Genomic DNA, 22,845 nt, shown 5'->3' with positions numbered 1-22,845 from the left:
CTCCGTTCACATTGACTCCTTTCTGCGACCAGTCTAATCTTCTGAAAGCTTCCTCAAGGGCAGCAGTAAACAGCTTCGGAGATATTGTGTCTCCTTGTCGAACTCCTTTCTCAATTTTAAATTTCCTACTGTCTTTGTCTAGTCTAATAAAGGAGGCAGCACTCTCGTATATTTTCTTCAAAATCATAATATATGGGGTATCAATGCCTTGTCTTTCCAGTGCCCGAAACATTGCCTTATGCTGTATGGAGTCAAATGCCTTTTCATAATCCACAAATGCTAGGCATAATGGTGTTTTATATTCATTTGCTTTCTCCATTAGCTGTGATATTACGTGAAGGTGATCCATAGTTGAGAATCCTGTCCTAAAGCCAGCTTGCTCTTTCGGTTGATTCTCATCAAGTATTCTTTCTAATCTGTTAGTAATGACCCTTGTGAACAACTTGTAGATGTGGGATAACAAGCTAATTGGTCTATAATTTCCAATTTCTGATTTATCTCCTTTCTTATGCAGCAAAACTATGATTGCATTATTCCACTGCTTAGGCGTCACACCTTTTCTAATGCACTTTGTGAAGAGCCTTGCCAGTTTTTGTGTTATGTCTCTTCCTCCCAATTTTAACAACTCTACAGTAACTTCATCTTCCCCCGGGGCTTTCTGATTCTTCATTTTCTTCAATGCATGTTCTACCTCATCAGGAAGAATATTGGGTATGTCGTATGTGTTGCTACTTTGCAATCCATCTTCCCCACTGCTGGCATCATTCCCCTGCTCCTTGTATAATTCTCTATAGTAGTCTTCTGCTATTTGAATTATGCCTTCTCTGCTGTTTATAAGTACACCATCGCTATTCTTCAGTTTCAGTATCCTTTGTCTTTCTGTATTACTGTTCATGGCTGCTGATTTAAATCTTTTGTTTTCCCTTAATGCTTGTTCTACTTTTCTTGTGTTAAATCTTCTTATGTCCTCTCTGAGTCTCTTTCTAATGGCTTTGCATAACTCAGTATACTCAATTTTCTCCCTGTCAGTGTTTTTCTTGCTTTTCATTTGTCGTCTTCGGTTCATCATGACAAGTGTTTCTTGACTAATTTTTTCTTCTTTGGATTTCTTTTTCCCTATAGGTTTCTTGGGCTTTATCACTTTCAAAAAGTTGTAATATTCCTCGTCGATATCTTGGTGCTCAGCAGTCTGCAGAAGCTCATACTTGTTCTTAAGTTCCAGTACATACTGCTTTTTCTCTTCTTCTGTTATCTCAAAGACCTTTGTATTATTTACTCGAGTCAGTTTTTTCCTTTCCTTTCCTACATCTATATCAAGTGTACATCTTACCATTCTGTGATCACTTCCAACATTTACCTTATTCAGGACGGTAGCATCATTCACAATATATCTTCTGTTAGTGAGGATGAAGTCGATTTCATTAGTAGTTAATCCATTTGGACTCTTCCATGTCCACTTTCTGTTCACCCGTTTCTTGAAAAAAGTGTTCATTACTGACAGTCCTTGAGATTCTGCAAATTCCACAAGTCTTTCACCTCTTTCATTTCTTTCACCAATTCCAAAATTTCCTATAGTTCCCCTTTCTGCGCTGTTTTGTCTTTTTCCAACCTTAGCATTGAAGTCCCCCATAATAATAGTGTAGTGGGTTTTCTGCTCATCTAGAAGACTCTCAATTTCGGTGTACATTTCTTCAACCTCTTCATCATCATGGCTCGATGTTGGTGCATAAATCATTATAATCTTTAGCTTGTATCTCTTAGAAATCTTGAGTATTAGTCTTGACACTCTTGGTGATGTACTTTTGAATTCCAAAATGTTGTTTTTAAAATCTTTATGGACCAGAAACCCAACTCCACCTTCACTCCTTTCACTGTTTCCATTGGTGTACAGCAGATTTCCACTTGGTAAACTTATAAGTGATTCATTTCTTCTTCTTGTTTCAGCCAAACCAATGATATTCCAATTCACATTTTCTAATTCCTTTTCCAGCTCTAATATCCTGTCTTCACCGATGAGTGTTCTTACGTTATAACAGGCCAAGTTCAGTTTCCGTGCATGGCAGCCTGGTCGTACCCAGAGATTCTTAGCACCCTCTGCTTCCACTCTAATCCTCTCGCTGCCGTAAGAGGGAGAGTGAAAGCTGCTGGGGACTGAGGGCCATTTGTTTCATCGTGCTTTCATATTGCTGGAGGGTTTGGTCTTTTCCTCTTCACGCTGACCAGGCGTCTTGAAGAGAACCACTCTACACGTTCGTTGCCACCTAAGTGACGTAACAGGGCTTACCATCGAGAAGGTGTGCATGAGTGGATTTTAGGGAGGCAGGCCAACCGGACTTCTCCTAAATCTTCTGTAATAGAGAGATATTGGATCCATCAGTGTTTTAGGCTGAGTGTCTGATAACACACAGGATACCTGTTCCCCTCTAAGCCCCTTGATGAAGGTATATCAGGCTTAATGTTGAAGTTTGCAGATGATAAAAAGGTTGGCAGGGTTGCTAATGACAGTAATGGCAGTGTGCTACTGCAACAGGATCTAGAAAATTTGGGCAGATGGGCTGAGAAGTGGCAACTGAAGTTGAACATTGACAAATGCAAAGTACTGCACTGGAGTAGAAGTAATTGTGCAGTCAGATATGAAGTTTTCTGAGCTATGCAGACAGGCTGCCAGAGCAGGTCATGGGGGTATTGTCAATGATATACAGGAATTTTGCTAGTAGGGAAAAAGAGGTGATCCTTTGTATAAGGGAATGGTCAGGCCACACCTTGAGTACTGCACACAGGCCTGGAGGCCTCATTTTAAGAAGGATGTTTGCTTGAGTGTGCACAGAGAAGGGCAACAAGATCTGTGAGGGGAACGAAGGGGTACTCTTACCAAGAAAGAGTTAAGTTCTGCATATTGCAGCGGCTAGAGACTAGGCAACTGTGAAGTGATCTGACTGAGGTGTATAAGGCCTTGAATGGGTTGAGTAGGCTGAACTCTAATATGATTCTTCTGCTTGCTCAGATTACGAACTGGAAGGGAGTTAAATTCAAATTGAGGAAAGACAGTTGTACGAGGGGCATTCAAAAAATAAATTACACCTGCCACCATCTCTTGGTATAATTGCACAACAAATGTGCCGCCTGCATGGAATGGAGTTCATATCGTGTGCCCCCTGATAGGCGAGTTTTGTTGACGTAGCAGTAACAGTTGTGAAGGAGCAAGCATTCATAATGCGTCAGCTAGAATATCACTCCAAGTTCAAGGTATGTAGACGATTTTTTGGTCGAAACGTCTGAATTGTTTAGAGATTCATCGTGAAATAACGGCAATGTATGGGGAAAATGCAACGTGTAGGGAAACTGCGAACAGCCATGAAAAACAAGAGGACTGGAAAGTTAAGCAAAGGTGTTGTTCTCACTCAAGACAATGCCACGCCAGACTGCACGCACAACACAACACTTGCTCCAAAGTTTTGGATGGGAGGTATGGCAACATCTGCCGTACAGTCCTGATCTTTTGCCTTGTGACTATCACATCTTCGGCAAACTGAAAGAAGATCTAGGGGACAACAATCTGCAAATGATGAGCAGGTGCAAACAGCAGTTCGATGGTGGCTGGATTGACCAAGGAGTGGATTTCTATCACCAGGGAATCGTATGTTTAGTCACACATTCCGAGAAGTGTTTACATCAACTCAGTGACTATGTGGAAAAGTAGTGCAAGGTATGTGCTTTTTATTGCATAATGCTACATACCTCAATAAATGTCTCTTGGGCTACAATGGTCAAGTGTAACTTATTTTTTGAATTACCCTTGTAGAATATATATGCAGATTGCCTTTAGCCAGTGGGTGGTTAATTGTTGAAACAAACTTCCATTGAGGAAAGACAGTTGTGGAATATATGTGTGGAAATTTTGTCTTTAGCCAGCAGGTGGTTAATTGTTGGAACAAACTTCCATCTGTCGTTGTGGAAGTTGATAGCTTAAATAAATTCAAGGAGGAACTGGACAAACTTTTAGAGGGAATGGATATGTGTTTGTGTGTTTTTTTTTTTTTGGCTGAGGCTACATAAGCTCAAACGCTTGCTTTCTTGCATCACATGCCTCCAGTACTACTAAAACACTTTTTGAAGGAAAATTGTTGATTATATGCATCCTACAGGAAACTCTGTTGCAGCTTAGCAGAGCATGTTCTCTGATATCAACTGGATAATCCATAGGGAATCAAACTCCATGATGTAGGAGAATGACTGGCTATACTACTGACAGCTGCTGTTTATTCAAATCATATATTTTTAGAATTGTATTTGTCCTGCTTGTTTTGTTGTTGATTTATGAAGAGGCAATATATATTTCTAAATTATGTGCATTTTGTGGGATGAAAAACATGATTTTTGAAATTAAAACCATGCAACCCTCATCCAAGCCTGTTTAGTCATGGTGCAAAAAAGTCTATAATAATACTGTCTTTCCTCGAAGGGATTTGAACTAGTCTTTTCTCACATACAGTTGGTCGTTGACTTACGACCGACTTCTGTTCTGACTGACAGGTCGTAAGTCGATCTGGTCGTATGTCGGCCATATATTTATTAACAGTATTTTTTAACCTTTCTAATCTTTTTATCATCTTTATAATTTATTTTTATAATCTTTTAAATTTTTATCATCTTTTATTTTTCATTTTAAATACAGTAATGTTTTCATCTTTTATTTAGCGATACTGTACATACCTTCGTTTCTACGCCTAGGCTATCTCTCTCTCTGAGGTTAAATTCAAATGTTCTCTACATTTTAATTGGTTTATTATTCATGCTGTTTATAAAAAAACAAAACTACAATCTATAATTATATTGTACATAATGTGAAAAATAATACTGTACATAATGTACTGTAAACACAAAAATACAATCTAAAATTAATACAAATGAAATTTACAAAATCAATTTTTAATCTTTGCTTGTGCTGGGTTGTGCATCGTCAGGGTCATGTTCTTGGGTTGAGGTAGGAGTTGTTTATTTATAAGAGACATTATGCAAAGCAAATCTTTTTTTAAAACGCTTAAACCACCCAGTACTAGCCTGAAAATCTTCTGCGTAATCGTCTCCGGCGCGTGATTTTAAACTCTGAAACAAACTTCTAGCCTTTGCTTGCACTGTGTGAAGACTCATGGGTGTATTTTTTTGTATTAAATCTTCCATCCACACAAACAACAATTTCTCCATTTCATGGATGGGTTCCTGTCGTTGTTTGGTTAAAATTGTAGACTTAATAGGTGCAGAACCTTTCACAGCTTCCCGAATTCTTTCTTTGTCCTTAAGTATCGTCGATACTGTGGAATGTGATAACTTCAAGTCACGTGCTATCGCATTCACTTTCTTTTCGCCTTCATACTGCTGGATAATTTTCATTTTACACTCTAAATCAATAGTTTTCCTTGACTTCTTAGCTGGTGTATATGTAGATGAAGGCATTTTCCTTTTACTAAACATTTTATGAGTATTTCAGTAGAATTTTAATTAATACACCACACGCAACAGATGCTTGAAAGCGACTGGGTGTATGTGAGAAAGAGCGACTGAGTGTGTGTGTGCCTGGTGCTGTCCTCAGGCCTCCTGTCATCGATGTGCCTCCTCACCTGGGTTATGGGTGTCCTCAGTAGTGACTTCCTGATTTATTATTATTTTTTTGTGGTCGTAAGTCGACGACCAAGTGTATATGTGAAAAAGCAGAGAATGCAACTATTGTGCTAGCCATGGGCATTTGAGTTTTTACCTGTAATCACTGTAACTTCAATGTGAATATGTTTATATATTGTAGGCTTCTTCACATATAGGAATAAAAATTGATCATCTAAGATTCTTTCCTATTTGTTTTCCTAAATATGGGGACTTTCCCCTCTTCAGACATCAGTTTGATTGAAATATACTGCTTCAAGAATCTACTGCAAAGTTTCCAAATTACTGGAATAGAAAAGGAAGGTACTGTATAACTGGCAGGGGGGGGACTATTGATTAGAGTAACCATGAAACATGCTCAGAAATATTTAACTGCTGCTCTTCCTTTATGGATAAAAATTTATGCAAAACATATATAAAATTAACATATTAATGGCACTTTTTTTATGTTTGGATTTTTTTGGCACATCCATGTGACTTATTAACTCATGAGCAATGGATTTTGAGTGCATTTCTCCCAGAAATCAAAACTACACACACACACACACACACACACACACACACACACACACACACACACACACACACACACACACACACACACACACACGGGTAAGGCTTCCTATAAACTATAAAAGATGGTTTCCATATATTTAATAGAAAAAACTGCAAATGTTGGCATGTAAGCACTTCACTACTGATAGTCAATCTTTGCAACCGTGTTGGCAAGACAGAAATTTGTAAGCACTAAAATATTTTTAAACTTATTAAAATACGGACTTCCAAAACAACTTTTTAGTAGTATCAAAACAAGCCTAACAATCCTTACCTCATTAAATACAGCTCTGAGTCCTTGAATTGCCTTAGCTAATGGAAGTGCTGCATCTTTAGCAAATACTGGTTCATTTTTTTCTATCACCTCATTAGCTGCTAATTCTGTGTCTTTGACTTGAGATACTGACATTGCTCCCTAATAAATCAAAGCAGTAATCAAACTGACAGGATAGGAATAACTACAAAAGTTACTGAAAAAAATATGATCCCTAAAAAATAAAAAAAATAAAACTTTTCAAATATTTCTAATTTACTGATAGAGATAACTATTGTTATGGGAAAATGAGCAATATTCTACTGCACTTGTATTAATTTTAACCATCTTTATTGCCAAAAAAAAAAAAAAATAAATAAAATAAATAAAAATATTCGCCATTTTATATCAGCAGGGAATATGAGATAGAAAACTAAACTACAAGTAAGTCCACATTAAAATTAAAACAATTCACAAAAAAAAAAAAAAAAAACTCCAAAAAAACAAAGGAGGAAGTAAGCTGTTGAAAAATCTCTTGGGCAGCACATCTAATCTATCACTTGTGATCCAAAGAGAATCACAGCATTTCTGGTAAAGAGGCAATTAAATATTTGGACAGTTTGATCAATTTCAAAATCTAATATAACAGGTAAAATAAACAAGGGAAATCCTCTAGACCACAGTCTTCCAAATATCACAATGTTCATCTATATCTGTAATCATCTTCATGAATGCATAAAGTAAAGATGCTCTCTAGTCACAATGGATTGTGAGAAAGAATAAGGAAAAGCAACCTTAACAATAATTCATTTAAGAAGTCAAAATTGATAAAATAATAACCAAATATGAATCCCTAGTACAGACCAAATGGGGTAATGAATAAAAAAACAAATTGCAACATATATTCTAAAACAACGATGATAACCCCAGAATCACTTAGCCACAGAAACAGTTTATGAAAGCCAAAATGCCATAAAAAGTTTTCAGCCTTAATAATGAATATGAGGACGAAACCATAGTTTAGTATCATAATGTCCCTAAAAAGAAGCATAAACACAATAAAAAAAATTATTCAAGATTTTTAAACAAAGACAAGTAAAAGACTATTCAGGTACAGCAATAGTGAATGAATGCACATGCATCCATAAACTCCCATACAATGTGTGTGTGTGTGTGTGTGTGTGTGTGTGTGTGTGTGTGTGAGAGAGAGAGAGAGAGAGAGAGAGAGAGAGAGAGAGAGAGAGAGAGAGAGAGAGAGAGAGAGAGAGAGAGAGAGAGAGAGAGAGATTGTTACATTTATTGTGGATGAATGGTGTCATATCCCTCCTGCTGACTTTTGGACATTGGTAGATTCCACGCCAAGACATATGCTGCACTGGACTCACGTAACGTTCCAACGCTGTATTGGTGATTTTATGTTATTGTTTCCATTTTTTTGTCCTTAGTATCATGTGGATTGAAGGTTGAGAAGAAGAAAGAAGATACTCTTTAACATTAGACTTGAATTTCTGTAGACTATAATTTTCAAGAAATATGTGCAAAGGGAGGTTGTTTCAGAAAACAGAAGTTGAAGGGATAAACGAGGAAGAAGAAAATTGGTTTTCTTCTGAGTTTGAAGTTGATGTTTGTTGTTTGGTTTTTAGGAGCATTAGCAACTAAGGCCATATTGCTCCGGGATATGTGGTGGTCATTCCCTGACCTTTCCGCATCCTCCGTATTTGGTGGTGACGGGCTCGAACCCAGGTCTAATCAAGAAGCGTGTGCTACGCACTGCTGCTCCTTCCCACCTGGCTACGGAGGTGCCTGTTTGAAGTTGAACAGTAAATGCATGTTGACTGGTTGTGGCACATGTTCGGACTGGTTTCGAAGAGGAAGGTGGAGAATTATAGACACCAGAACAGAAAAAGCATGCAGAAGAAACAGAATATCAATGAAATGAGTGGAGACTTTGTAAGAGATGGATCATTAATTTACCTAACTTTTGAATGGACAGGAGTCCAGAAACCCGAGAGAGGTTATGGGGACCACCCCCGATCTGGGAACAATATTCCACGGTAGGATGGATTTGAGATTTGTAGAGTAATGCCTACTCTTCTAAACAGCATGCCGCTGTTTAGAAGAAAAACAACACCAAGAGTAAAAGATAAAACCCAATTTTTTTAGATGTGTGCATTCTGCTTGCAAACAGGAAAAGGATTCCAAATAGTGGTTGAAAGAGGGGGGGAACACTTAGTAAGTAATTTAACTTCCTTCCCAAAGTTGGCTTCCTTTTTATAGAAAATTGTATGTGAAGTGAAGTCACCAATGTTAAATGAAACCAAGCATTTGTGTATTTAAAAATAAACTCAATCACTTATATTCCCTGCCTTTTATATTCTTCTTCTTCTAATAGTAAAGGTTTTTTTAACCACCCTTATTCCTCAAGACATTTCCTTACCCTTACTATATATACCTACACCCGACTGCATAATTACCTTCCTTTTGATACTTGCAAAGTTCTTTTTTTTAGCCATGGTCCTCAATTTCGAGGATGGATTTCATGCTCTCAGCTTGTCTGAGTAATCACTATTGTTGGCAGGTGACTACCCACTATCCTTATTTTGCAAACTTCTGCAAAATAAGGATAATGGACAGTCACCTGCCAACTGTTTTACTAGCCATGTTTTGGTATCAGCTTTGATTTATTTTCTTTTGGCCTTCTTAACATTTATCTGGTGTTAGAAAATACTATGTTATTGCAGATAGATAATTAAACCTGTTGTTTGTTTGTTTGTTATTTGGATTTTAGGAGCATTAGCAACTAAGGCCATATTGCTCCGGGATATGTGGTGGTCATTCCCTGACCTTTCCGCATCCTCCGTATTTGGTGGTGATGGGCTCGAACCCCGGTCTAATCAAGAAGCGTGTGCTACGCACTGCTGCTGCTTCCCACCTGGCTACGGAGGTGCCTAATTAAACCTGTGATCACTCTGATAAAGTTAGCTGTGATAATCTTCCAGTTAATTATTTTAAAATTAACGTTCACAACTGTAACCCACTTTCCCTGTCCGATTTTGGCCTTCTATTTCAAAATAAAAAATCACCTCACTTCACTACATTAATACCAATACTTCTAATTACTATCTATATATCTTTTAATTTAGTGTTATTTGCAGTTTATGTTTGCTTATAACCCTGACTCACAGTGAAGAATGACAATTTATAATAATATGCTGCTTCCTCTTCTTCAACCACCCCTCAATCCACCTCAGTCTTGCACATAATCCTGATATATTCCAAATTTTACAGCAACCTCCCACGTAGGATCATGTCAAATGCTTTTACTAAAGTCAAAGCATATAATGCCAAAATTGTTTATTGCATTCAAATCCTGTGTGACCACAGCACAGTAAATGGTTAAGCAAAGAGATAGTAACTGATCAGACTGGTTAAGCAAGATCCGATTGGTCAAGCAAGATAGTAATCGATCAGATTGGTGAAACAAGACAGTAATTGATCAGACTGGTCAAACAAGGTTACAAAACCAGTCAGTTTCCTACACTAAAGTTATTATGAATTAAAACTAGAACAAATGTGGTAGGTGTTTATCTGCTGGGTGCACAAAAACTATAACTCTGAGAAAATGATAACAAAAAAAAAAAAAAAAAAAATTCAAAGACCATCAAGAAAACAAAACTTATGGCAATCAGCAAGAAAGAAATGCAAACAAAATTTACAATCAATAATGAAGAAACTGAAATGGTTAAAAGTTATCGCTATCTTGGATGTATGCTGAGCAAGGACTGGGACCATTCCATTGAAGAATGCTCAAGAATTGAACAAGCATGTGCAGCCTTCCTTAAAATGAAGAATCTTCTATGCCACAGTGATCTTATGCTTCCTTTAAGAACAAGAATATTAAGATGCTTTGTCTTTTCTGTCTTCCTTTATGGAGCTGAGGCCCGGACACTAACAAAGAAGACCCAGAATAAGTTAAATGCTTTTGACATGTGGTGTTACAGACAAAATGTTAAAGGTGTCATGGACTGATAAGATAAAGAATGATGAGATCATGAGACGACTGAAGAAAAATACAGAAATAACTAACACCATTAAGAAAAGGAAATTAAAACATTTAGGACATCTGATGAGGAATGACAAATATAAGATGTTGCAATTGATGGTCCAGGGCAAGATCAATGGAAAAAGAAGTCAAGGGAAAAGAAGGAAATCTTGGTTAGCAAAACTCAAGAGTGGTATGATTAGAGTAACAAGGGTTTGTTAGTCTGATCTATACCACTATACCACTTCTACCTCACATTCGTCCATTACGAAGATGACAGCCAACCTCTGCAAAGAGACGGCACACTGAAGAAGAAGGCATACCATACAGTAAACCCTTGCTAATCCAGTTAGAGTTAATCTAGATCAAAATATGAAAAATTCTGTTCACAGTTAAGTACTTTGAAAGACACATGAGATTTAGGAAGGAAGACGAATCACTATGACTGGGTACTGATTGACTGTGCAAAAGAGCAAGGAGAAGTTTTCAGCACTTCTTTGTGCCAATGCAGATGGAACTCATTGGCTAAAGTCTTTTGTGGTGGGAAGACTAAGAATCCAAAGACTTTAAAAGACTGTATGCGCATATTGCCATCAATATGCGCATACAGTCTTTACTACAATCTGCAAAATGATTGGTTCACACAAGAAATTACAAAGAACTGGTTCCATAATCACTTTGTACCCAAAGTTCAGGTACCAAAAAGAAGTTTTGAAATTTTCAGATTACCAGATTAAAGCACTTCTAATCTTTCACAATGCCCCCGCACATCCAGATATCGAGTAAGGATGGTGAAATAAAGTGTTTGGCTTTGTCGCTGAACACAACTGCCTTAACACAGCCCATGGACCAAGGCATCATGGCCTTATGGCCTTGATGATTATGATGGATTATGGCCTTAATTATTCACTATATCTTCATGCTGTTGAAGAAGGAGACGGCAGTCTCTGAAAGCTCCAGGTTTCATTGTTTTATCGCTTTTAACCCAGTTTATTTTAGATAATTTTACTGCTTTTAACTATATTTTAAATTATATTGTAACTATAATTTAATCAGTGGTTTTTATTTTCATCACATTTCACTGTATAGTATTTTTTTTATTTTATAGTAAATTTTCAGTTCAATTTCTTGGCTGGTGTTTATCATTAATTATAATAGTATCATTATGACCTGTAAGCACAAGTTCCTTGATAAGGTAACAGAAGTGGTGGAAGACAGAATGGATGAAGATAAGAGGAAGAAGAATTCTGGAAAATATAAAATCACACAATATCAAGTCTATCTTCAACTAGCCAATGCACGGAGGGACACTAAATAGGAAACTTTAGTGAATGGTTGAAAAATAAAAAAAAAGCCTCTCACAAAATACACATGGTGATACTGAATTTAAGTAGAGCCAGAGGACTTTCAGACTGTGTTGAGGGCAGCTGGAGAGATGTAATCAATTATGTGGACTCTTTAACACATCAAAAATTGCAAGGTTATTATCAACACCTAAGAACTTGTTATTGTTATTGTTATTTGATTTTTAGGAGCATTAGCAACTAAGGCCATATTGCTCCGGGATATGCGGTGGTCATTCCCTGACCTTTCCGCATCCTCCGTATTTGGTGGTGACGGGCTCGAACCCCGGTCTAATCAAGAAGCGTGTGCAACGCACTGCTGCTCCTTCCCACCTGGCTACGGAGGCGCTGCCTAAGAACTGTGAGGGAACAACAGCAGAGGTTTGTTCAGACAAAACTTTACAGTTTCTTCAAACCTGCATTATTACATTCAAAAACAGGTACAACTTCTGAGTCTTCTATCGATCTATAATCGGTTTTTTTTACAGTTTTTATATAAAGGCTCTACAGTGATTTCATCAACACTACTTATACTTGGCACCTCTGTAGCCAGGTGGGCAGGAGCAGTAGTGCGTAGCACATGCTTCTTGATTAGAATAGGGTTCGAGCCCGTGCTCAACAAATATGGAGGATGCTGAAAGGTCAGGGAATGACCACCACATATCCCTGTTATTTGGTTTTTAGTCGCTAATGCTCCTAAAAACCAAATAACAAACAACAACAAACTACCTATACCATTAATTTTTTTTTTTTTTTTTTTCATCTTTTGCTTCATTAATCCAGACTATCACTTAATCCAGATGACCCCTCCCCACAGTTAATCCGAATTAGCGAGGATTTACTATACCAAGTAAACATTTGTCTATATTTAGGAGGGTACAGAAAAATCACAGATTTTTATCTTCAAATATTAAAACAAAACTCAATAATATTCACTTCACTTTTGGTATTGACACCATAATGCAAGAAAGTGCTTTCATGTTTATTTTTTAGCTTATTATCTCATAAATCTTTGATTTAACAATTGTATTAAAAATTGATGACCTTATGAATTATAAATGTTATATATTGCCAAATTAAAATTAACTGGTGTATACCTTATTGGTGAAATCAAAACGAAGTCTGTCAGGTGCTACCAGTGATCCTCTTTGGTCAGCTTCTGCAGTCAATACTTTTCTAAGAGCAAAGTTTAGAATATGTGTGCCAGTATGATTGTTCATCACTAGTTTTCGCCGTTCCTAAATGAACATAAAGAAATCAAGTGATTTTCTTCAATTTTACAAAAAACCTAAATAAACATACCTCACACTTTAATAATATATAGGATTTTTATGTTTTTACATGTTTTGCACGTCACTTTTTATGATATGCCTGTTTGTTTATGTCACTTTGGTAGCATTTTTTTTTTTTTTATAATGACAATGCTAGTTCTAGTGTTCTTACTTTGATTTATATGAATTTTTATGTTTTAGCATTAGTAGAGGCATATGATGCAAGAAAGCAAGCTTATGCAGCATCAGGCAAAAAAAAAAAAAAAAAAAAACGCTTCCATTTCACCCCTCCGTTCGTTCCAAATACCTGTCCAGCTCAGCCTTAAATTTATTTAAGCTATCAACTTCCACAACAAAGGATGGAAGTCTGTTCCACGAACCAACTACCTGCTGGCTAAAGGCTAAATTCCGCACATATATCCTACAACTGTCTTTCCTCAATTTGAATTTATGCCCTCTCAGGTGATTATTCTTAGCAAGAGGCAGTATCCCATCAGCACTGAGCATGCTCAAACCATTCAAGGCTTTATACACCTCTATCAGATCACCTTGCAGATGCCTAGTCTCCAAACACCGTAATTTGCAAAACTTAAGCCTTTCTTTGTAAGAGCAACCCTTTGTTCAATTCATTAATCTTGTTGCCCTTCTCTGTACTCGTTCCAACAGCTCTACATCCTTCTTAAAATGAGGCCTCCAGACCTGTATACAGTACTCAAGGTGTGGCCTGACCATTGCCTTATACAAGGGTGTTAGATGACTCTCATCAACTGGTGCAATACCACCACTTTGCTTATTGGAGGCTTGAAGTGGTGAAACCCATGTTTAGTCTCTAGAGCAAAGTTTCCGGCATCTTCCCCCCCAATACTTCTCTTTCAACCCATGCACGGTACTAAGTACTATAGGTTTTGATACCTTTCGTGTTTGGGGTTTTCATAAAAAAAAAAAAAAAAAAAAAGGGAATAATCACTTCCTTATCCCTGCTAGAAAAATTCCTGTATATAATTGACAAGACACCATGAGCTATTCTTGCAGACCATCTGTACTGCTCAGAAAACTTCATATCTGCCTGCACAATTAACCACAGGTCCTTTTGATTCTCTACTGCCAGTGTAGTACCAAAGAGTTGATACATTACTCTGGGGTTACTGCTTCCCATATGTAATACTTTAGATCTGTCAATGTTAAACTTCATTTGCCACCTCTCAGCCCATCTACTCAACTTTTCTAGATCCTTCCTGTTGCAGCAGTGTACTATCATTAGTGTCCTTAACAACCCTGCCAACCTTCGTATCGTCTGCAAACTTGGACATTAAGTTTGATATACCATCATCATTATCATTTATAAATACAGAAAACAACAATGACCCAAAACTGAACCCTGAGGGACTCCACTAATAACATTAGTCCACGAAGAGCAGTGTCCATTGATTACCACTTTCTGTCTTCTCCCACTCAACCATCCCTTTATCCATAACAGCAATTTGCCTCCAATGCCACACTGCTCCAATTTGTGCAGCAGTCTTCCATCTTGTTGTTGCTATTTGGTTTTTAGGAGCATTAGCAACTAAGGCCATATTGCTCCGGGTATATGCGGTGGTCATTCCCTAACCTTTCTGTATGCTCCATATTTGGTGGCTCACGGGCTCGAACCCCGATCTAATCAAGAAGCATGTGCTACGCACTGCTGCTCCTGCCCACCTGGCTACGGAGGCGTCGTCTTCCATGTGCAACAGTATCAAAAGCCTTTCTAAGATCCAAATATATGATATCAAAGTTATTCCCTGCATCCAGTTCCTTTGTGACTACACCATAGTATCCAATCAAATTGGTCAGACAAGACTTCCCCTTAACAAACCCATGCTGTCTCTCAGCAATAACTGAAGTCTGGTCTAGATGATCCTGCAGTGCTTCTTCAACCAGTATCTCCATTAATTTTCCTGGAACTATAATTACAGAATTTTCCTGTAATTATAGACCGGTTATAAACTAACAGGTCTATAATTACTCGTGTCACCCTTTGATCCTCCTTTGTGAATTGGGGTCACATTTGCACATCTCCAGTCCAAGGATACCTCTCCGGAGTCCAAGGAAGCTCTCATAATTATGGCTAAGAGTTTGCTTACTTCCTTTGCTGCCTCCGTTAATATAACTGGATAGATCCCATCCACCCCGGGTAATTTTTTATGTGTATCTTCAACAATTTCTCCTCCACTTTCCTCTCAGTTATTACCAAATCATCTAGCTTACTGCCAGAGTTTAATTCACCTCTACCATTCCCCTCACTGAATAAAACTCCTCGTATGAATGTAGATGCAAAATATTCGTTCAGTTTGTTAGCTACCTGAGCAGGATGATCAACAGTTAAACCATCGATATCAAGCGGACCAATCTGAATCATCCCTTTCCTTCTAGAGTTTACATAAGTAAAGAACTCTGCTGTTTTTCTTTACATTCTTTGCCAAAGATTTCTCATAATCTGCCTTTGCCTGCCTAATCTCCTTTGTGACTTGGTTACAGACCAGCTTATATCTATGATAGGCTTCCATGTCACCTATCAATTTACATGTATCCCATGCATTTTTCTTCTCTGCCATATGTCTCATTAGTTCATCTGACATCCATTTTGGCCTAAATCTTGAACAATATTTCTTAGTTGGTATGTAAAGCCTAGTAGCTTCCAAGATAAATTCTTTGAATGCCTCCCATTTTGAATTTGCCGTTGGTAACATCATCAGTTGGTCCCACCGTATAGAATTTAAATACTCTTTCAGACCACCATAGTCGCCTTTACGAAAGAAAAAGCCCTTCCCTTTACCCCTGATGGTAGTTACCTCTTTGAGTAAATCCCACTTCAGCACACTGTGATCACTGCCACCTAATGGTTCCTTTATCTGCAGATTCTTAATGCATGAAGAATCACTACTGATAATCTGATCAAGAGTATTAACTCCTCTAGTTGCCTCCCAAACATACTGATGTAGAAAACAATCATCCAATAAATCCACAAAAGCCTTGCTAGTGTGAGTGATCAACCCACAAATTCCAGTCAATATCAGAGAAATTAAAATCCCCTATTATAAGACTCTCTGATTTACTGGCCAACTCTATTCATTAGTCTGCTATAGAGTCATTAGGCCTATAGCAGACTCCTACTCTCAATTTTGATCTTCCAATGCTTGTCACACCAAACTGACTCAACACTGCACTGTTCAGCAATGTCGACTGGCTTCACGTCCTTGGATTTTGTGTGTTTCTTAACGAATAGCATAACCCTTCCTGTACACATTTTACTCCCCAAATTCCAGTTCTGCCTTCCTTATATATGTGTGACACCACATCTCTGATATCCCAATAATATCCGCCTTTGATGTTTTGAGCAATACCTCAAATTCATCACACTCCTAGCATTAGTGTATATGCAAATACACATGCACCTGTTCCTATTCTTAGCTACCCTAACACACAACCCATGTGCTTACTTGTACCACAATAACTCCCAGCAGTCTCTGAAATACCCCGAATCTTGTTTTTCAGGCTGCTGCTCATTCCTATAGAAGCAGTACAAGAATCATTTTCACCTCTGCCAGTGGCTGGCTACTGTTAATCTATTAGTCCTTGTATCCCCCCAAGCTAGTAGTTTTTCGACCCACCTAACACTGCCTTCATCAGCAAATATTCTTGCACCCTTTCTATTTAAGTGTATCCCATCCCTGTAGAAGCAGTCTCTCCTGTTAACAAATAGAGACCAGGATGAAAAAAAATCCTACCTCTGAGCCTTGCACAATCTTTCCAGGGGTGAACTGATCAACAAGGCACTCATCATATACTCCCTCCCATCGTGTCTGGGCAGAATTGCAGACACTTTCAAATTCAACCCTAATTCACGGCTTTTTTTCAACAGTGACCTGTACTTGAAGTAATTCCGCTGGTCTCCTACTCTTAATATCATTAGTGGCAACGTGTACAACAATATCACCTTTTGTGCCCTTAAAAGATGATATCCACACTACAACGTCATCAACCTTTGCCCCCGGCAGACATACTCTGTCCTGTTGCACCTATCCTTTTTACATACTATGTTACCAATAGAGTCATAAATAACTACTAGTTCCTGTGGGACCAGCGCCTTCTGCTTAGGGGTTGCCACTGTGTTGCGTGATGACCAAGTGCAAGCTCTTGATGTGGGCCCCTCAATTTAGATCCTTCGAGGGCATCCACCCTGTCCTTCAAGCTCTCATATAGGCCCATAACAACGCTGAGTTGTCGCCTGATTTCCTCACACTTCTTACATCGTGCACACACAAAGACATTCCCCTTGGCAATATCATGTCCCGTACCTGATTGCTCTCGAAACATTAAGCAAGCAGTGCATTTTAAAAGACTGTGATTCAGAGGGCAACTGCCCCCCTCAGTTCTCCCCTGAGCCACAGCACTTCCATTAGCTGCTCTAGTCTGAGTCATGATTTCAATAAAATTTCAATGCAGTTATAACACTATGTATCTATATATATATATATATATATATATATTTTTAGTATCGAGTATTATCTCCAAGTTTCGTTATATAACTTCTGTATCAAATTATATGTTAATTAATAATGTTACGTTAAGATAACTTTTGTTAAGAACAAGAAAATAATAATGTTTTGTTAAAAACAAAAAAATAATAATGTTTTGTTAAGAACAAGTGTCAGTTCTAGTATTTTTTACCTTCTCCAATTATAATGTGAAGAAATTGGAATATCTTATATAACAGGTTTGGTTTGGTTTTTTTTTTTTTAGGAGCATTAGCAACTAAGGCCATATTGCTCCGGAATATGCGGTGGTCATTCCTTGACCTTTCCGCATCCTCCGTATTTGGTGGTGACGGGCTCGAACCCCGGTCTAATCAAGAAGCGTGTGCTACGCACTGCTGCTCCTTCCCACCTGGCTACGGAGGCGCCGTATATAACAGGAATTACTTCCACAATGCAGGAGGCATTCCATTAATAAAGTATTCCAATTTCTTCACATCATTTTACTTCCAGAACTTAAGTCTATCCAAAAATATTTATAAGTCCTCCTCAGATTATTTATGTTTTATCAATTCTGAAGTTCACCGTCATTTGTGCATTTTACTTGATTCTGTGGGTTTTTAAGTTATTATAATGAAATGTGTATCCCCTTCACTGAAATCTTCAGTCATATAAAAAAAAATATAAATAAATAATGTAACATGAGTCCGAAGCTATGTAAGTTGGGGACTTATTGTATCGAAAAATGTTCAGCAACCTAAGTAAAAAGTATGGCAATAGATAAAAACCTTACCACGCTGCACAAAATACTTTTGAGCAGTGGGGGTTGCAAGACAATAGGCAGCCTCTGTAGCTGAGTGGTCAGGAGCGAGAGTGCAATAGCACACACTCTTTGAGTAGACTGGGGTTCAAGCTCCTGACTGCTAAACACGGCCGATCTGCCAACCCACACAGAACCAGTGTGGCAGATTATGATCCATTTTCCTCAGCATGAGTTGTTGAGAAGGCTTCCATCCTGCAGTGGGTTGATAATGTCTGTTCCATCCTGCTGATAATGGTTGATAAAGTTTTAGGTACACTAATCTCCCAATGATGACTTATAACGCTGCTTTTTGTTGCTTATTTACGACTTGCAAAACATCTGTTTATACCTATTCTAGTTATTACTTGAATTTTATGATTTCTGGTTGGTTTATTATTATTATTTTTTTTAATTTGGAGTCTTGAAGTGTCCCAGTTAATCAAGAGTCTGCTGTATATTGAAATGTGAGAAATTTTGGATATTATCTCTATTACTGAGATGTACAGTAACGGCCTCCGTAGCCAAGTGGGAGTGCAGTAGCACACGCTCTTTGAGTAAACCGGGGTTCAAGCCCCTGACTGCTGAATACAGTCAATCTGCCAACCCGCACTGGACCAGCGTGGCAGATTATGGTCCATTTCCCTCAGCATGAATTGTTGAGGAGGCTTCCACCCTGCAGTGGGTTGATAATGGCTGCACTTTACTTTTTTTTTTTTAGTGTTATTAACAGTCCCACCATCATGAAAGTACAAGCAGATCCTCTGCTCATACTTTCATGATGGTGAATGACTTTCATAGTTGTAGAATAACTGGATTCCACTAAAATTTAGTTTAATTGAATCATAAGTGTGACCTGAATATCCAAGGGCGCGCTGTATATATTGGCCACCTGTGTTCAAAAGGAAAAATATGCTGCCCCGGAACATTGTAATCCCCTCCCCCCAAAAAATAAATAACATTTTTTGGAATAATAATTTATTGATATTAGAATTTATAAATAATATTTACATTTTTATTTTATTTCCTTATCATGCTACACATATTTGAACATGAAAAGGTAACATAAAATTAAGACAGATTTGTGGAATAAATTTTATCGAGATTTGATATGTATGTTTTAAATAATATCACTGAGTTTTGAAAAATAATCGTGAAGACAGATATTAATAATAACCTTTATTTATAATTAAACATAATTACATGTATAAAGTTCAATTCATGTGTTATTACATATTTAACTTATTAGTAAATTAATAAGAGGAGTTTACCTCAATATAGTACGTGGAACACTTCCGTAATTTTTGAATTACGGAAGTGTTCCACGTACTATATTGAGGTAAACTCCTCTTATTAATTTACTAATATCATTATCAACGTAGAACATATTGAGTATTACAGCTCTGATTCATACTATCAAATATTTAACTTATAAAATAAATTGAAATAAAACGACTAGATATTAAATAAATTTAACTTTTCGGGCTTTTGGTTCTGAAATTTTTTTTTTTATCACATCATGCATATCTAAACTTTCAGCTAAATCATGTTCTATGGAGACTAGTACTAAATTATCCAATTTGTCTTGGGACATTGTACTACGAAGATAATTTTTAATTAGGAAAATGATCTTTCCCCAGTAGCTACACTCACTGGCAATGTAAGAAATATTCTTAGAGCAACCCCTATGTTTGGAAATGTGGTGCATAAATTGTTTTCAAAAATATACTCTAATACTTCTGTTACTCTCAAATCTGGTTTTAAAATATTTTTAAGTCAATGGCATCGATATCCTTTTCGTTCTTGATATCGTCTGTCAACATTCTAGAATTTCTTGATCTTTTTTTTTTTTTTTTTTGGTAGTTGTTGGCGCATAGGCTTCTGTGGCCATAATGCACCTCCCAAGGTTTTTGCAGTACTTTGATCCAAGCCCGAGGCGGGATTCGAACCCGCGACCTTTGGGTTGCCAGGCAGGCACTTTACCCACCTGGCTAGCCCGGTCGGCAGAATTTCTTGATCAGTTACATGCTTTAAACCATGTATGTCATATAAAAAATTGAAATCATCACTGTGTGTTCTTAATAAATCAACCTGTCTTTAAGAGAATTTATTGTTGTGCCTAGTATTGAAAAATGAAAATTAATTTTAAAATTTAATTGTGCATCGTTTTGTGCAAAATTGTGCAAAATGAAAATTAATTTTAAAATTTAATGGTGCATCGTTTATGCCTTCGTATGGATTTTCATAATCAAATGATTAAAACTGAATTTTCTTTTTACTTCGACATATAAGAGAGACATCAGGAAATTTAGTTTTAGTTTCCAATGATTCGGCTAACTGTTTTGATTCATTTAAAACCTCTAAAAATCCACTATCAGATCGTTTACTTTGTAAGTAATTAGATAAATTATTTAATTGATCAAGCCAAGAATTTATATTCAATTTTGGATTTTGCATTGCTTTACTTACTGCATTCACATTAATATTTCATATTAAATTACTATTGAACATATAAATTTAAATGATTTTAATTTCAAGGCTAAACATTTTGACTGGTGTCATGACATCTTTATTCTTATCTTCCATTATTTCTAAAAGGGCATCATAAATTTCACCAATTTCTTGTCTTAATGGCCTTGTTGCATCTACCCATCTTGTATCGCTTACTGGTTTTAAAAGTAATTTTGAAACATGTTTTTTCAAAATGTCCCAATGTTGCATGGACAAAGAAAAAAATATAAACAAATTCTTGAACTGAGTTAAAAAAAATCTACTGTTTCAAAATTAATTTTGGCAGCATCATTAACCACCAAATTGAGACTACGTGCAGCGCAGGGTACAAAAAATGCACGGGGGGGTTGATATTTAAAATTTTTCTTTACAAACCATTATGTCTGCCCTTCATGTTAGCTCCGTTGTCATAACCTTGCCCGCACATATTATATATAATATCAACGCCTAATTCATTAAACTTGTTTAAAATAAATGCACTTAACCCTCCTCCCATCGAATTAAATTGATAATTTATAATAAACTTAATGCTTATAACATTTATTACATTTATTTTTTAATATTCTTATATAATACACTGCACTTTAAAATAAAACTATTAAATGTTAAATTTCAGTTCATTACCTCTGTAAACAATACTCGCTATAGCGTAACTGACAAAAGTTTTTAGTTGGTGGCAACTAGGTACGAACAAATAATTCCCCTAAATTTGATCCAATTGTCTCAGCGAACGCATCCCTATTGTTAAACGGGGTAATACTGTATAATGGGCTCTCAACAACTATTAATATAAGAATGAAGAAACAAAAAAGTTACAGGTTCACTATTTAATAATTTTTAAAAAGTTTATCGTGACAAGGATTTCTTTATTTGTATTTTCTTTATTCAAATTATACTTAGATTCTACATCATTTCAGCCGCCCCTGGTTGTTATCTGGTTTTTAGGAGCATTAGCAACTAAGGCCATATTGCTCCGGGGATATGCGGTGGTCATTCCCTGACCTTTCCACATCCTCCGTATTTGGTGGTCACGGGCTCGAACCCTGGTCAAATCAAGAAGCGTGTGCTATGCACTGCTGCTCCTGCACACCTGCCTGCGGAGGCACCTAGGCCGCCCTTGGATTTGGCCACCCGTGTTTGTCACACACTCGAACACAGGGCTGGTGCGGTCCCGTGAATATCAGTTCCATTAGTGTTTTAGACTTCCAGGTAGCAGGCCCTAGCCTTTTGTACACGAGAAAATGTCTCAGGTACAAAATGTGAAAAAGACAAGTCTCAGGGACCTCAGATGTTTGGAAGGATTCACAATATGAAACATTATGTAATGATGTCTCTTGTTTAACTTGTGTTTGAACTTGATACAGAAATGCATAAAATGATGCCACCTGTTCAATTTTTTTTTTTTTTTTTGGTAGTTGTCGGTGCATGTGGCCATAATGCACCTCCCAAGGTTTTTGCAGTACTTTGATCCAAGCCCGAGGCGGGATTCGAACCCGCGACCTTTGGGTTGCCAGGCAGGCACTTTACCCACCCGGCTAGCACAGTCAGCCACCTGTACGATAATTATATGTTTAATTAATGTGTATATTTTCACTACTAATGAATTTTTCAAGTTATTAACGTTATTTGTAGCAACTCTGTATACAGGAACTCCCAGACTTATGTAAGGGTTGCGTTCTGCAGAACGCTACGCAAGTCAGAATCTCCCCCATGCTTGTGCAACACTCGCAACTGTGCTCACTGAATTGATTGAATCAAAAAAGAAATGTTCAACGAACATGTAAATAGAATTATTTATTATATTTATTAAATTTTTTTTTATCTCATGTACAGGAAAAATTACAAAAGCCGTACACAATTTAAAAAAATTTCAAAATTATAAAATTACAAAAAGAGAGG

At 37.1% G+C, this 22,845-nt stretch overlaps 1 protein-coding gene across 3 annotated transcripts in view; it reads right to left on the bottom strand.

Annotated features, from left to right (window-relative positions):
• Positions 1 to 22,845, bottom strand: part of AlaRS (alanine--tRNA ligase, cytoplasmic) — a 144,279-nt gene that overhangs the window by 38,574 nt on the left and 82,860 nt on the right. For all 3 annotated transcript variants that reach the window (XM_090377519.1, XM_090377521.1, XM_090377520.1), the window contains exons 15-16: positions 12,949 to 13,089; positions 6,488 to 6,628 (exon numbers count right to left, since the gene is read on the bottom strand). In XM_090377519.1, coding sequence (XP_090233645.1) covers positions 6,488 to 6,628; positions 12,949 to 13,089 — 282 coding nt within the window. The remainder of the gene's footprint in view (positions 1 to 6,487; positions 6,629 to 12,948; positions 13,090 to 22,845) is intronic.

The sequence above is a fragment of the Mastigoproctus giganteus genome, chromosome 7, assembly GCF_048544385.1.
Source record: "Mastigoproctus giganteus isolate SK-2022 chromosome 7, ASM4854438v1, whole genome shotgun sequence".
NCBI classification, from domain to species: Eukaryota; Metazoa; Arthropoda; class Arachnida; order Uropygi; family Thelyphonidae; genus Mastigoproctus; species Mastigoproctus giganteus.
The sequence above is the reverse complement of the archived record's forward strand: the minus strand, read 5'-3'. Positions and strand labels throughout refer to the sequence as shown.